General features: G+C 57.9%; 1 protein-coding gene across 1 annotated transcript in view; it reads right to left on the reverse strand.

Annotated features, from left to right (window-relative positions):
- The window catches only part of MUC3A (mucin 3A, cell surface associated), a 29,681-nt gene extending 16,417 nt beyond the window's left edge, over window positions 1-13,264 (reverse strand). Inside the window, 12 exon segments of the mRNA XM_057315125.1 lie at window positions 5,382-5,434; window positions 6,097-6,188; window positions 6,280-6,427; window positions 6,430-6,455; window positions 6,636-6,798; window positions 7,157-7,228; window positions 7,849-7,997; window positions 8,618-8,676; window positions 8,789-8,904; window positions 10,121-10,309; window positions 10,416-11,433; window positions 13,010-13,264. Of these exon segments, the coding sequence (XP_057171108.1) occupies window positions 5,382-5,434; window positions 6,097-6,188; window positions 6,280-6,427; window positions 6,430-6,455; window positions 6,636-6,798; window positions 7,157-7,228; window positions 7,849-7,997; window positions 8,618-8,676; window positions 8,789-8,904; window positions 10,121-10,309; window positions 10,416-11,433; window positions 13,010-13,264 (2,340 nt within the window).
- Between the last annotated feature and the right edge of the window lie 357 nt (window positions 13,265-13,621).

The raw sequence follows: 13,621 nt of genomic DNA on the forward strand, positions 1-13,621 counted from the left end.
AAAGAAAGAAAGAAAGAAAGAAAGAAAGAAAGAAAATACTTCCTTCTGGCCCAAGTCCTCAACAGCCCCCCACCTCTCCCCACGGCCTCCCCGAAAAGCGGGCGGCAGAAGCAGCCTCTGAGGCCCGCCTGCTCTCCTCCATCATCGGCCCGTCTCAGAGCTCCACACCCGCTTGGGTCGTAGCCCTTCCTGCGCGGTTCCCATGGTTCCGCTGGACAAACTTGGCTGTAAACTGCCTTATTCATCGTGCCTCACGCAGAGCACCCAGCACCTGCCCAGGCGGAGCCAGGCCTCCGGTGTTTGCTGAATGAGTAAGTTTATTACTTTCCATATAAAACACACTTCCTTTTAATCGCTCTAAATTTATACTATGCAAGTGCCAAAGGTTGGCCCTTTGTCTATTGTGAACAAATCTGCTCTCATCTCCACCACACTCCTCTCGATTTTGTGCTGACACATTTTCCGCTTCCGCCTTCCCCTTGCTCTGCCCCAGAGCTCGGACCCCTCAGATGCTTCTACCTGCCGCCCTGCATCCCGAGGAGCTCCCCTCCCCCACCCTGCCTGGGAACACTTTGGAACTTCATGTGAGCAAACGGGACACTGTCTCCAGTCCTCGTGTTAATCCACAGTGGTGTCTGGTCTTTGTGGCCCCTGTAGCACATGGAGAATGGAGAATTCCAGACTGTGCCCTGTTCGTATCCACCTCCAAGCCCCGGGCCTGCAGGACGGCTACACCCAGAAACTCCACGGTCAGCTCAAACACAGCAGGTCTCCCAGAAGGCCACCGTCAACCACCGGAAAGAGGCTCCTGCCTTCCCACCCATAGAGGCTCTAGGACAGTGTATCCTGGGGCCCCCACAGTCCATCGTCAAGGGAAGTGGGGCTCCTGGCTGGACCCATGCCAGGATGGCTCTCAGGGCAACACAAGGGTCTGCCCTGGCAGGGCACTCCACCCCTGCTCAGTCCACAGAGACCCTCTGGGGTCTCCAAGCCTCCACCTGGCTCTAATGCCTTGGTCCCTTACACGCTCCCTGACCTTTGGGGCATTCCCACAGGTCAGTTCCCCCGCACAGCTGTGCCTGTGCTTTTCCTACCTTCTCAGGTTGGCATTCCTTCCCCCTACTATCCAAACCTCATCAGTCCTCACAGGGAACTGGAGTACCCAGAGGAGAGTGCAGATTAGAAAGAAAACTATGGATGCCACGCAGGTCTCTGACCTTTCATCTGAAGCCTTCCCCGAAGACCCAGAATACCAGCTGGGGGTGGGGGGTGTTGTAGAGAGCTGAGGTCCTCCAGTGTACAAACCTTTTGTTAAGGGAGACGTCACGTTATTTGCTGTGTGGCCCCAGGTATGTCACTCACCCTCTCTGAGCCTCAATCTCCTATCCTCCTACGGTTCCTTACACAATCTCCCTTGCTGGAATTATGTGAGCTACCTGCTGTGAAATGGGTTTGTGAAGAGCAGAGCCCTCTGTGGGTGGGAGGTGGGGGGCCACTGGGTACCATCAGACCTTCTGGAGTCTTCTGGAATGGCCCTACTTGCCTGACCTCTCCACTCCTGATAGATGCTTTGACTCTGGAATGCTAATGGGCTCATTGGTGTCGGTGTGATCTTCTTCACGCGATACCGAGCGCCTTAGGAATGGGGGTCTCTGCTTGTCCTGGTGGTTCTAACTCAGGGCAAGGCGCACGGGGGCAATGCCCTGCTGGCTGTGGGGCCCTTCATCCTCGTCACCATCACCACCGCCCTCTCTCTCCCCCGACAGCCTGACCAGACAGAGGCCCGGAGTCTGCCTGGGTGGCAGGGACAGGCTGGACCCCTCCTAAGGCTGACCCTGCCCGTAGCTTCCTATTCTCTGTATTTGACCTTAAAGCTAGTCTATCTAGAATTAAAGTACTTTCTTCATGTCCGTAAATCTCCACGGTTCACACCGGCAGCCCTCATCCTTTCCCATCAGCCGCTCGCAGGCTGCACGGCCGGGCCTCGTCCGGGCAGGGAAGGAGGTACGCGGAGGCTTGGCGGCCGGCTGCGGTGGCCCCTGAGGGCCCGTGTCCGTGACTGCCCTGCCTGGGTTATCTCACTGCCACCCTGCAGGGCACCGGAGACTCCCTTCCCCACCCCCCTGCCCACTCCCCTGCCCACTCACCACCTCTCCCCCACAACCCCTTGGGGCCTTCAACTCAAGGCTCTCCTCTTCTACCTGGGGACTTGGGCTCACTCCCCCAGCTCCCCTCACCCAGTGACTGTCCTGCCCACCCCTTCCCTATGGTTCTTCCTGGCCTCCAGGGTTGGGGGTGGGGGTGGGGATCTGAAAGTCAGCTCCGAGTGAGGGAACCCACAGGAAATCAGCTTGTAACCGACTGCTTCCCAGAGAAACAGCCATGACAGGTTCAACAAGGACCCCAGAGCCCGTGTCTCCCCCTCAGCCCTTCAGCTGATTCTAACTAGAGGGGTTTTCCCAGGTGCCCCTGAGCTCCGCCCATGCAGGAAGCTGCTGGAAGCTCCGTCCTTCCCTCCCCAGCCAGGGCTGACCACCTGTACCGTGCCTCTGTGAGGTCTGGAAATACCCAGCCTTTCCAGCAGATGCAGCCCACAGGAGGAAGGCAGGCAGACGCCACCATCTAAGTGAAGAAAGAATCCCAGCCCCTCTCAGCCCTGGTCCAGGGGCTTGGTGTAGGCCATCAAATGCGCAACCACAGGCCACACCCCTTGCCCCGCTCCCACACGACTCCAGGGTGACCCCTGTACCACCCCCAAAGGCAGAATGAGGTCAGAGCCCAGGTGTCCAGCTCTGTGGCAGACCCCTCCCCTGCAAAGGGAGTGGGGGGAAAGGAGGAGGAGCCCCGCCCGAGGCCAGCACACACTGGGCCCCCAGGGAGTGCCTGCCCTGGTCCACTCAGCCTGAGTCACTGTAGCAGGTGCCCAGAGCGAGAGACCCAGTGTGAGGATCCAGGACACCAGCATCTCCAGACGGGGCCCTGGCTGTAGGGTCTCCCCTCGTCAGGAGGGCCCAAGGAATGAGAGCTCCCAGGGAAGGACCAGCTGTATAAAGGACCCCAGAGACTTTTGCCTTGGGGTAGGGGTGCGGTGATGGGACTGAGTGGATGGTGTGTGGTGACCACAGGGAATTGGCCAAAGGGCGGCCTGTCAACCCTCCCCTCTAACTCCATGGAAGCTGACCGACCGCCCAGAGCCAGGGTCCCTCCAGCGGAAGCCAGAGCCATGGGTGCGGCCAGGCAAGAGGGAGGGACAAGAGGCCGGAGATGTGAGAGTCGGTGGTGGTTAGCAAGGGGCGGGGGCCAAGAAATGCCAGGAAGAGGGTAACTATGGAGGGAGGGGTGACAGTTCTGGAAGGAGCAGCCATCCCCAGGCCAGGCTGAGTGAAGGACCCTGCACCACCACCCCTGAGAAGCCCCTCTTTCGTCCAGCCTTCCTTCCCCCTCATCCACCTCAAGCTGGCCCCTTGCAAATTTCCAGTGCCTTCCCCCAGACCTGCGACCACTAGTCCTTCCGGGTGGAAGTCCCATTCACACCTGAGGCTTTGCGGCCCTAGCCTCCACCCCCAGCCACTGGCCGTCCCAGGGCAAAGGTCCCAGGGGCTTTTCCCAAACCCCCACCCTAAGAACCTCCATCTGTCGGCCCCAACCACCCTCAGCTCCCGCAGTAGTGGGAACAGGAGGGCCGAAGCCCAAGCGCGGCAGGCCCTGGCGTGAGCGTGTCTGCCACCCGGGCTTGTGGAGGCTCGAGGTCTTTGGGGAGGCCCAGGTTTACCCATCGGCGCAAATGGCAGCTGACCCAGCCTGGGCCACCCACCCCCCCGACCCAGCCCTGAGCTCCCTGTGTCAAGGGAGGAAGGGCACAGATGACAAACCCAACAGGCCCCCACCTGCTGCTCATCTGGAGGCTCCCCTGAGTAACAAAATGGGCCCCCAGTCTCTAGGAGGACAGTCATGGCCCTGAGGGGTCCCACAGACCCCTTCCCTCCTTGCTGGGAGAAACCGGTGCTGCCAGGCCCTCCCACACATCCTCTGGAAGTCTCTGTTCTCCAAGTGGAGGTGCCATGAGATGAGGAAGACACGGAGCAACCTCTTTTACAGTAAACGCTGTATTGTGTTCACACGGGAGAACTGGAGGCTGGCACACACTCTTCCCCAAAGGAGATGTTCCTGCGAACGAGGCTGGGGACTTCTGGCCCCTGAGGTTACTGTGGGGATGGGGGTGAGGCCAGACAGGGAAGGGTGGGGAAGGGCGGGGAGGGTGAGGTAGTAGGGGATGGGAAGAGAGGGGAATGAGGACAAAGGGCCGAGGGAGCTTCTCCATCTCAGGGCCCGGCTTCTGCTCCTCCTTGAGGCCTCGGAAAACCGGAATCCTGGGACTTTGGGATCGAGAAGAAGGAATGGAGCCTCAGAATGGGGGACCAGGGCCTGGGAAGTACCAGCCGGGGGGCCTGAGAGGCAGAGGACACCCACACCTGGCTCCGAATGGGGTATGGAGGGAGGAGGGAGGATTTAAGACTGGGGTCTGGGACTGGGGGGGGGGTGGTAAGAATTTAGGGCTGAGATTGTAAGGATGGGGGAAGTGACAAACTGGGGGAGACCTGGGGCTGGGCACTGGGCTGGGGAGTCGTTTAAGAGGTGGGTTCATACGGGGAGACTTAAGGGTGGGAGCAAGGGGTGCCACAAGGAGTTCCATATGGAGCAGGTAGGAGGATGGGCACAGGTGCAGGTGGGGAACAGTGTAGGGATGCACACAGGAGAACAGACTGAGGTCCGAGACCCCTGAAGGATGTGGGGGTCCCCGAGAGACCACATAAGCATGAGGGCTGACACGGGAAGGTGCATTGGGACGGAGATCTGACGGCATGTCTGGTTTTCACAGTAACCCTACGAGGTATCAGGACAAGTATGCTCTACTCCTCTGACAGGCTCAGAGAAGTTACTGACTCGGCCAAGGTCCCACAGTGCAAGAGCCTGGATTTGAACTGGGTCTCCAGGTGAGTTTCACCCAAGTCGGGAGAAGGATGAGGGTCAGGGAAACGGTCTGAGTTTGCTCAAGGAACCCAGGCGAGAGCTGCGCAAGTCCGTGGGCCGTACCCTGAGATGGATGCGGTTCGGACGGTTTCTTCTCACTGTCTGGGGCAGGGTGGAGGGGGACGTGCGGGGCTCACAGTAAGGACGAGGCCAACCTCCAGTCTCTGGAGATGCACCTGCCACAGAGTATGTGTCCAAGAGCGAGTGAGAACAGGGAGCCACCCTGCTCAGCCTGGCTGGCAGGGCACTGCCTCCTGGTCCTAGCCCAGCCCCGGGCCCTGGTGCGTGCAGGGAGGGTGTCTGGACCCGGATCTGGGAGAGTTCCTTACCATCCCCCCTGGCCCCCTCACCCTCACACTGGTGTCCGCATTCTCCAAGGCCACCTGGAAGTGTTCATCCTTGACTAGACAGAGAGAAAAGAGGAGGGGAGGGGATTATGCTAAGTGAAATAAGTCACGCAGAGAAAGGTAATTATCATATGGTTTCACTTACTTGTGGAATTTAAGGAATAGCACAGAGGACATTGGGAGAAGGAAGGGAAGAGTGAAGGGGGGGAATCAGAGGGGTAGAGGAACCATGAGAGACTATGGACTCCGGGAAACAAACTGAGGGTTTCAGAGGGGAGGGGGTGGGGGGATGGGTTAGCCCAGTGATGGGTAGTTACTGCATGGAGCCCTGGGTGTTAGACACAAACAATGAATCACGGGACACTACATCAAAAGCTAATGATATACTGTGTGGTGACTAACACAACATAATAAAAAAATCGAACAAACAAACAAACCAAAGAGGAGGGGAGGAGACAACAGGAGGAAAGAGAGGAGAGAAGGGGCAGGAAAGGAGAAGGGCAGGAAAGGTGGGGAAGGCAAGGCCTGGCAGGGGGGCTCCTAGGCCCCAGTGCCTGCCCTGCAGGGATGGCCCGAGCAAGACCTTCGCCCTCCTCAGGAGGAAGGTACACGACGCTCCTACGTGTCTGCCCTGGGCAAGGGAGGAGGCTGGGTCCTTCCCAGGCCACAACGGTTCCCAGGAAACCCCCGGTCCCCCTTCTCTGGAGGCAGGACTCACCCGTTCAGTCGTCCTCCAAGCCCAAGTTTGAAAAAGTTCCCACAGTTTCCTCATCCCAGATCTCGAACCATCTCCTGTCATCGTCCCAGGACCTGAGGCCGGGCGACGCACCGCACCGTCAGAGCAGGGCCGCCCCAGCTGGGACCCCTTTGCCACCCTCACCCCCACCCCCAGCGCTCTCACCGGCCTCCACCTTGGCCACCTCTCCGGGAGCGGGAGCGGGCAACAAAGAGGCTCAGGGACGCCAGCAGCAGCAGCGGCAGAACCACGACCCACACCAGGCCGCCGACCACTGCCCTCCAGGCGACGGCCACCTCGCAGCGCGGGCCGAGAACCAGTGCGTGTCCGTGGAGAAGCAGCTGGCGCAGGGGGTCACAGGTCACAGACCCTCACCACCTTCCCTGCCGGGTCCACTCGCATGCACACAGACCCCTTCAGGCTGGCAGGTGGGCCGCGGTGGGGGCGGAGCCGCGGTGAGAGGCCAGCTGATAGGCCTGGCGGGCTGTGGGCGGGGCTCCCGCGTGGGCACCGAGTCTCACCGGCAAGCAGGACCACTCCTCTGCACGAGGCACTGGCCCTGGTGACAGTCGATGGCGCCGTCCACGCCGGGAGTGCATTTGGTGACGTAGCGGAGCCGGTTCTCCTCCACCAAGGGGAAGTAGAAATCCTCATAGCCTTTGGCGGTGGCGCGGCCACAGATGGCTGGGAGGGGGTAAGGGGTTGCAGAAAGACAGGGACCTCATCCACGCTACTCGGGCCTGGTTATAATGGCTCTGAAAGTAGATGGGGAAACGACATTTCCGAGGGTGGGGTGTCGCGGAGCTGACCCTAGGATTAGATGAGGGGAGGGCAGACCCCCAGGACCCTCACCTTCTCCTCACCCTCCCTGCGGATCCTCAGGGCGAAGCTACTAACAAGGGCCAGGAAGGGCAAGCCCTGCCCGGGGCCACATTACTTGCCTCCCTGAAAGGTCTCCCCCTCCTCCCCAGGGAATTTCAATGGGCAAATGTTCCTGGGGGGAGGGTCATGGCCTCCTGGGGCCACTCAGCCCTTTGCCCACCCTTATCTCCCAGAGTCAGCTCCTTCCTGATGTTACTGTTCACCTTGACAGAGTCAGGCTTAAAACGCAGGGCTGGGGGGACACAGGCATAGGTGAACTGGGGGGGGGGGGGGAGAGGCGGGTTAAGGGCTCAGAGCAGGGTAAGCCCGGGGAGGGGCAGAGAGGGCTCTGTCACTATGGGGGAGATGTGGAGGGGCCACAAGGGAAGGCGCTTCTTGCCTCCCTCATCTCCCCCCTAATAAACAAGGGTCCTCAGCCATCCTGAAAACTTGGAGCAGAACTGTTAATGGGTCTTCCCCAGCACCCAAGTTCTGGAAGGCTCCTCCTTAGCCCCATTCTTTTTTTTTTTTTTTTAAGATTTTATTTATTTATTCGACAGAGATAGAGACAGCCAGCGAGAGAGGGAACACAAGCAGGGGGAGTGGGAGAGGAAGAAGCAGGCTCATAGCGGAAGAGCCTGATGTGGGGCTCGATCCCACAACGCCGGGATCACGCCCTGAGCCGAAGGCAGACGCTTAACCGCTGTGCCACCCAGGCGCCCCCTTAGCCCCACTGTTGACCCAGCTGGCTTGTAAACCCACCCCCTCCTCTCCCAATCTGCTGGAAGGAGCGCCGAGCTGACACCTGAGCCCAGAGGCTCCTATCAAAGCTGGTGGCTCTGGCCCTGACCCCTCCCTCTAGCTTTGGCTCACTCTGGTTATTCTGGCAGCCGTCCCCATTATAGCTGACATTCTGGAGCTCCTCCTTCAGGCCCGTCTTCATCTTCTCATACGCGCTCTCCAGCTGGAGGCTAAAGGGCAACTCCAGCAGGACCAGACAGTCCACCACAACGCTGCCACTCCTGGCGGGATCAAGAGGGTGGGGGCCTTACAGGGTGCTCAGGCCTGGGGCACGTAAGTCTTTAGGAGGGCACCTCCAGGACCAAGCACAAGGGCACTGTTATTGGGAGGAAGGCAGAAGCAATGAATTGGGATTCCAGGAACATTATTTGCAGGAGCCGCCCGCATCCCTGATTTAGCCCAGAGGGCAGGACAAGGAATGACTGACATTCTCTCGCCTTGCATCGAGCCATTACCAAACCAGGCCCTCCTGGGCTCTCTGCCTCGTTCATGCTGACCCACTCAGTAGGCCAGGTGCCAGCCAGAGAAAAACCAGCTAACTGTCCAGACACCAAGCTTCCCATAAGCCCTCATGCATCACCTCCCTGCATGTCCCATGTAATCTCTTTCCTTCCAATCATGCTTAAAAAGGAGGGGTGGCATCTCTCCTACAGAGAAATGACCACAGAAAATGATTGAAAAAAAAAAAAAATCCCCCATGAAGTGATTGGTTCCCGTCTCCTTCCTCCACCTCTCTCTAAAATCTGATGATTCCAAAAGGAAAAGATGGCTTCTCCAGCTTTTCTTTGTGCCCCTTGCCCCCACCCAGCACTGCCTCCACAGCCCCGTAAGGGTCTCCCACCTCAGTGACAGGATCTCCACATCCTTGAACCCCTGTACATTCTGGTAAATCTTCTGCATCTGAAATGCCAAGACCTTGGGCTCACGCCTGAACCTGGTGACCTGCGTGTACCCAGGGGCCCAAGCTCAGCTTCAGGGAAGGACGCCTGAGTTCCCTCCCTTTCCCCGTCACCTGATCCCGGAAGGTGTCACTGAAATCCCTGTAGGCCGTGGAAGTGCTGTCGTTGAGGTCCGGTGAGAACTCCTGGTCAACAGACACCCCCATGCCCACTTCAGTGTCCATGGCACCTGCACACAGCACATCCCGCTCTGGTCACTTCACCACCCACTCCTGTCTGACGCCACCGCCACTGCCACCCAGGGGTTCCTCCCATTGCCCGTGTTCCCTGAGGACTGACTGAACAGCAGGAGGAATGGAGGTAGAATTTCTAGGATGAGTTGTGCCAAGCTGTGGGAAAGATTAGAGGTAAGGAGGCACGGCAGCCAGGCCCGTGGCCTCCCCCTTGTCTGACCCAGTGGCAGGCAGAACGACGGCTCCCCAAGATGCCTGTGTCTTCACCCCAGAGCCTCCGGATATGTTATGCTACATGGCAAGGAGGAATCAGGATTGCAGATAGAATTTAAATCGCTCATCAGCTGACTAACATGGGAAAATTAACGTGGATTACTGGATGGGCTCAACATAATCACGAGAGTCCTTAGCAGTGGAGAAGAGAGGCAGAAGAGCTCAGAATCAGTCACAAAATGTGACGATAGAGGAAAGGCGCGGAGATGCATGTTGCCAGCTGCGAAGACGGAGAGAGGGAGCCTTGAGACAAGGAATGCGAGAGGCTTCAGAACCTGAAAGGAGCAAAGAGATGGATCCTTGCCTATAAAGCCTCCAGAAAGGAACACAGGCCCACCAACACGCTGATGTTAGCCTGGGTAGACCCACGTGAGACTCCCCTCTATAGAATGGTAAGAATAGATTTGCACTATTTCCGCTGCTTAGTTTGTGAAAATTTATCACAGCAGCATTTATTTTTTTTTATTTTTTTATTTTTTTTTAAAGATTTTATTTATCCATTCGACAGAGATAGAGACAGCCAGCGAGAGAGGGAACACAAGCAGGGGGAGTGGGAGAGGAAGAAGCAGGCTCCCAGCAGAGGAGCCTGATGTGGGGCTCGATCCCAGAACGCCGGGATCACGCCCTGAGCCCAAGGCAGACGCTTAACCGCTGTGCCACCCAGGCGCCCCCACAGCAGCATTTAGAAGCTAGTACAGCTTCTAGAAGCCCAGACAGAGAAGGAGACCACAAGAAGGAGTGTGATCCCTACCACCTCCTGGAGGTGAGGGTGGAAAGGAGGCAGGACATGGGGTAGAGGAAAGCATTGGAGAGAAGGCAGGGACGGAGGAATTAGGCAAAATGACCTGAGTGCTGGCAGGCAGACCATAGGACTGGACCAGGGAGAGTCAGTGGCCTCTCCCCGGAGAAAGTGCAGACGGCAGGGTCCTGGCAACTCACCCAGATCCACCTGGTCCACCACAAACTCGCAACGGGAGCCGTGGAAGGTGCTAGGGCAGTGGCACTTGAAGCCATCCCATTAACCCCCATTCTGGCACCTGATCTCCTGGAGCTCACAGTGGTCCCCAGAGAACCCCAAGGGGCAGTGGCAGGGGCCCTGCATCCTCGTGCCGCCATTGTCACAGGGGCCTGGGCAGCACAGGAAAAAAGGAAGTTCAGCATAGGGCTTGCTCTTGGTAACACAGAAATTTCTCAGAGGAGAGAGAAGAGGGAAGAGGTAAGCAGGAGGTCCAACCTGGAGTGGTGGTCAACCTACACCGCGTGGTCATCTGAGCAGTGGTCAAAGTTGTCCTGGGTGACGTAAGGGTAGTGGTACTCCGAGGCATGACCGCCGGTGTTTCCAGAGTCTTGGTAGTGGTTGGGGCGGCGTGAGTCGACTTGCTCGAAGTCACCACAGCCGTTGGAAAGCTGCTGCTTGGTCTTGGCGTCAGTGGGAGGCTAGTGAACCCAGGCATATGTGGGATGGTTACAGAATTGGGGCTCATCCAGTTTCCACTGGTGGGTCTCTGAGTGCTTGTCACAACTGTGTCACTGGGGACAGTCCCAGTGCTGACAGAACTAGGAGCATCTGTTACGCTGTTGGCAGGACGAGTTTCCAGAACAATAGAAGTGTCCGTATGCATAGGAAACACGGTTGTCATACTGGTGGAACTAGGAGAGGTGGCCATCTCAGTAGGAGAGGTAAACACTGACACTGGGTTGGTGGGCGTAGAAGTCACTTCACCACTTGGACCCATTTCCATACATGAAGTCGCGGGAGAGACAGGAGCTATCATAACTGATACGGAGTCTGGACACGGGGTAGAACAAATAAAACAGCTGGTCGTTGGGTCGGTAGCAAAGGTCTTTAGAGAAGATGTGGTTGGAGAAGTTCTTGTATTCAAGGTGGAGGAAGGGGTGGTGTTTGCGGTCGAAGTGGAGACCGATTCCGCGGTTGGGGCAGGAAGAGAAGACAGATGCGTACGCGAGGCTGATGTTAAGGCTTTGGTGGTCACGGTCCCCGGAGTAGAGGCGGTAGACGTCAGAGAATCAACTGTATCCGTGGCAGTGACGGATGATGTCGTTGCCAGACGAGAAGGAATCTCTGTGGCGAAAGACTGCGTCCCAACATCCCCGGCAGGAGTTCGTGTGGCTTTCCAGGTGGATGCCGCGTGAGAGGCTGTGACAGTCGTCTTGCGTGTGTGCGTGGTAAACGTCGTAGAGGACGGCAGTCCAGCGGCCGGGGACGTGGCGTGTGTCCGTGGTGGTGGGTGCTGGGGAGGGGTCAGCGTTTGTGTGCCGTGTCTTCGTGCCTGTTGCGTATGAGGGGGTACCGTCTGTCTGCGTGGTCCCCGTACCACCGGTAGACACGGGAGAGGGACCTGCGGATGTACCTGGGGTGTTTGTAGCAAGGGTGGGAGGGGGAGTGCCGTGGGTGCTTGTGAGCACGGCAGGCTTTGCAGGAGAGGCTGTGATGACCCTGGGTGTTGTGTCTGCATCTTGCACGGTGGGGGAAGATGGGATGACGGATGTGGGAACCGCGGACATTTTGGAAACGGTGGTTGTGGAGCTAAGGTCAGTAATGGTAATCGGTGAACTGCTGGGACCCCTGGATGTGGAGATGACGGTTGTCGGTGTGGAGGCAGGCGTGCCTGTACTAGCAGAGGATGCGGTCATGGCGGGGCTTATCCTGGGGGTACCCATGGTAGAGGGAGCTGGGTTATTGCTGATGTGGTCGTGCTTCCTTCAGGGTAGATGTTTGAAGAAGTGACACCTGGGGTACTGTGTGGTATCGTAGGAGTGGGTGCTGTTACCCCAATCGTGGTAGTAGTTTCTGGAGTGGAGGAAGTGGGCAAAGAGGCTGTGTTCGAGGTGGCAATGGTGGAGATGTTGGTGGGAGTGGGGATTTTGGTTGTGGCCACGGTGCCAGTTCTAGTGGGAGCTATAGGGGTGGATGGGACATGGGTTGTAGGGAGTGTGGTAATCAGGGTGGATAGAGGGGTAGTGTTTGTGGTCCAGCTGGAGACGGATTTTGTGGATGGAGCAGGTAGAGAAGACAGACGCGTGCTCGTGGCTGATGTCAAGGGACTGCTGGTCACTGGAATAGGAGAGGCTGGTGCTGCAGAATTGACTGTATTCTGGGTGTAATTAAGGATGGAATTGTAGGGGGAGGAGCCATGTCCGTCAGGAGAGATGCTGCGGAAACGTCTTTTGCAGGCGTAAGTGTAGTTTTCCAGGTGGGGATGGCAGGCGAAGGCGCGCTGGTCAACTTGCCCGTGTGCGTCGCGGCCGCAGTGGGGGAGTGGGGCTCTGTGGTTGGGAATGTCGCGTAAATACTGGTGGTAGTGGGTTCCAGGGTGGTTTCAGAGGTGGCAGGTGCGGCGGAAACCACTGTGTTTGTTGGCGGGATTGATGACGCGATGGGAGAAATCGAGGGAATTCCTGTCGTGGGAGTTTCTCTAGGGGAGTCACTCCCCAAAAGTTTTGTTTTCGTGGAGCTCATCGTTTCCCAAGCACTGTCGGCGCACTGAGTGGAGCAGCTGTTTCAGCAGAAGCGGCTACACTTCGTGCTGTCGGTGTTGTTCGTCTACTTGCGGATGTGGGATCGTGAGTGGCGGCGGTCGCTGCTTTGAATGTACTGGCAGGACTAGGAAGCGAAGTTGTGGTTGTAATCAAGGGGCTACCGGGGATGGGTGAAGAGCTGTTATCGGTCGCGGTTGCTGGAATATTCGCAGCAGTTAGCGAAGGGGTAATAGAGGTAGAAGTGGTTACTGGGGTAAGAGACCTGGGTGTCTGGATGCTTGCCGTGGCCAGGCTAGCCCTTTCTGGGGTACCAGTTGTAGGGGATACCGGAGTACGGAAGGTCGTGCGTGGGGCTGAGACAGAGGAAGAGAGTAGGGCCACGGTTGTGGGAGTTCTCCCCAGGGCGGTGGTGGTCGTGGGAGGCGAGGCCGTGGCCGAGGTGAGTCTCTCGGCGGTGGTCAGGGTCACGCAGGTGGTGGGGTAAGTGGTAGTGATGACGAGGCTCGTGGGACAGATGCACTTTGCGGTCCTCGTGTAGGCAATGAGTGGAGTGGCTTCGACCTTGGTGCCAAGCTCGGACATTGGGACTGCTGAGGTGCTGGACCTGATGGCAGTTTTGAGCAATGCCTCAGAAATAGGTTTAAAGTGGGGGGAGGTGGGGGGAGCTCTACGTGTGTGTTCCCTACTGTTGGGAGCTGGAGGGGCCCTGCTGGGGAGGCTGAGTGGCCACCTTGCCGCCCCTTGGGAGCGTGGGGAGCTGCTGAGAGCAGTACCAGCTGCTTGTGCTCTGGGAAAAAGCTCAGGAGAGGTGGACGCAGCCATGGGGAAAGTGCCTGTGTTGAGGACGGAACAGAGGGATTCATTTGCGATCGCTTTGACACCATAAACACCGCGTGGTTATTCGCTACCCCGTTTTCCAGACAGTATCACAGAAGGTAG

The sequence above is a fragment of the Ursus arctos genome, unplaced genomic scaffold (assembly GCF_023065955.2).
Source record: "Ursus arctos isolate Adak ecotype North America unplaced genomic scaffold, UrsArc2.0 scaffold_2, whole genome shotgun sequence".
NCBI lineage: Eukaryota > Metazoa > Chordata > Mammalia > Carnivora > Ursidae > Ursus > Ursus arctos.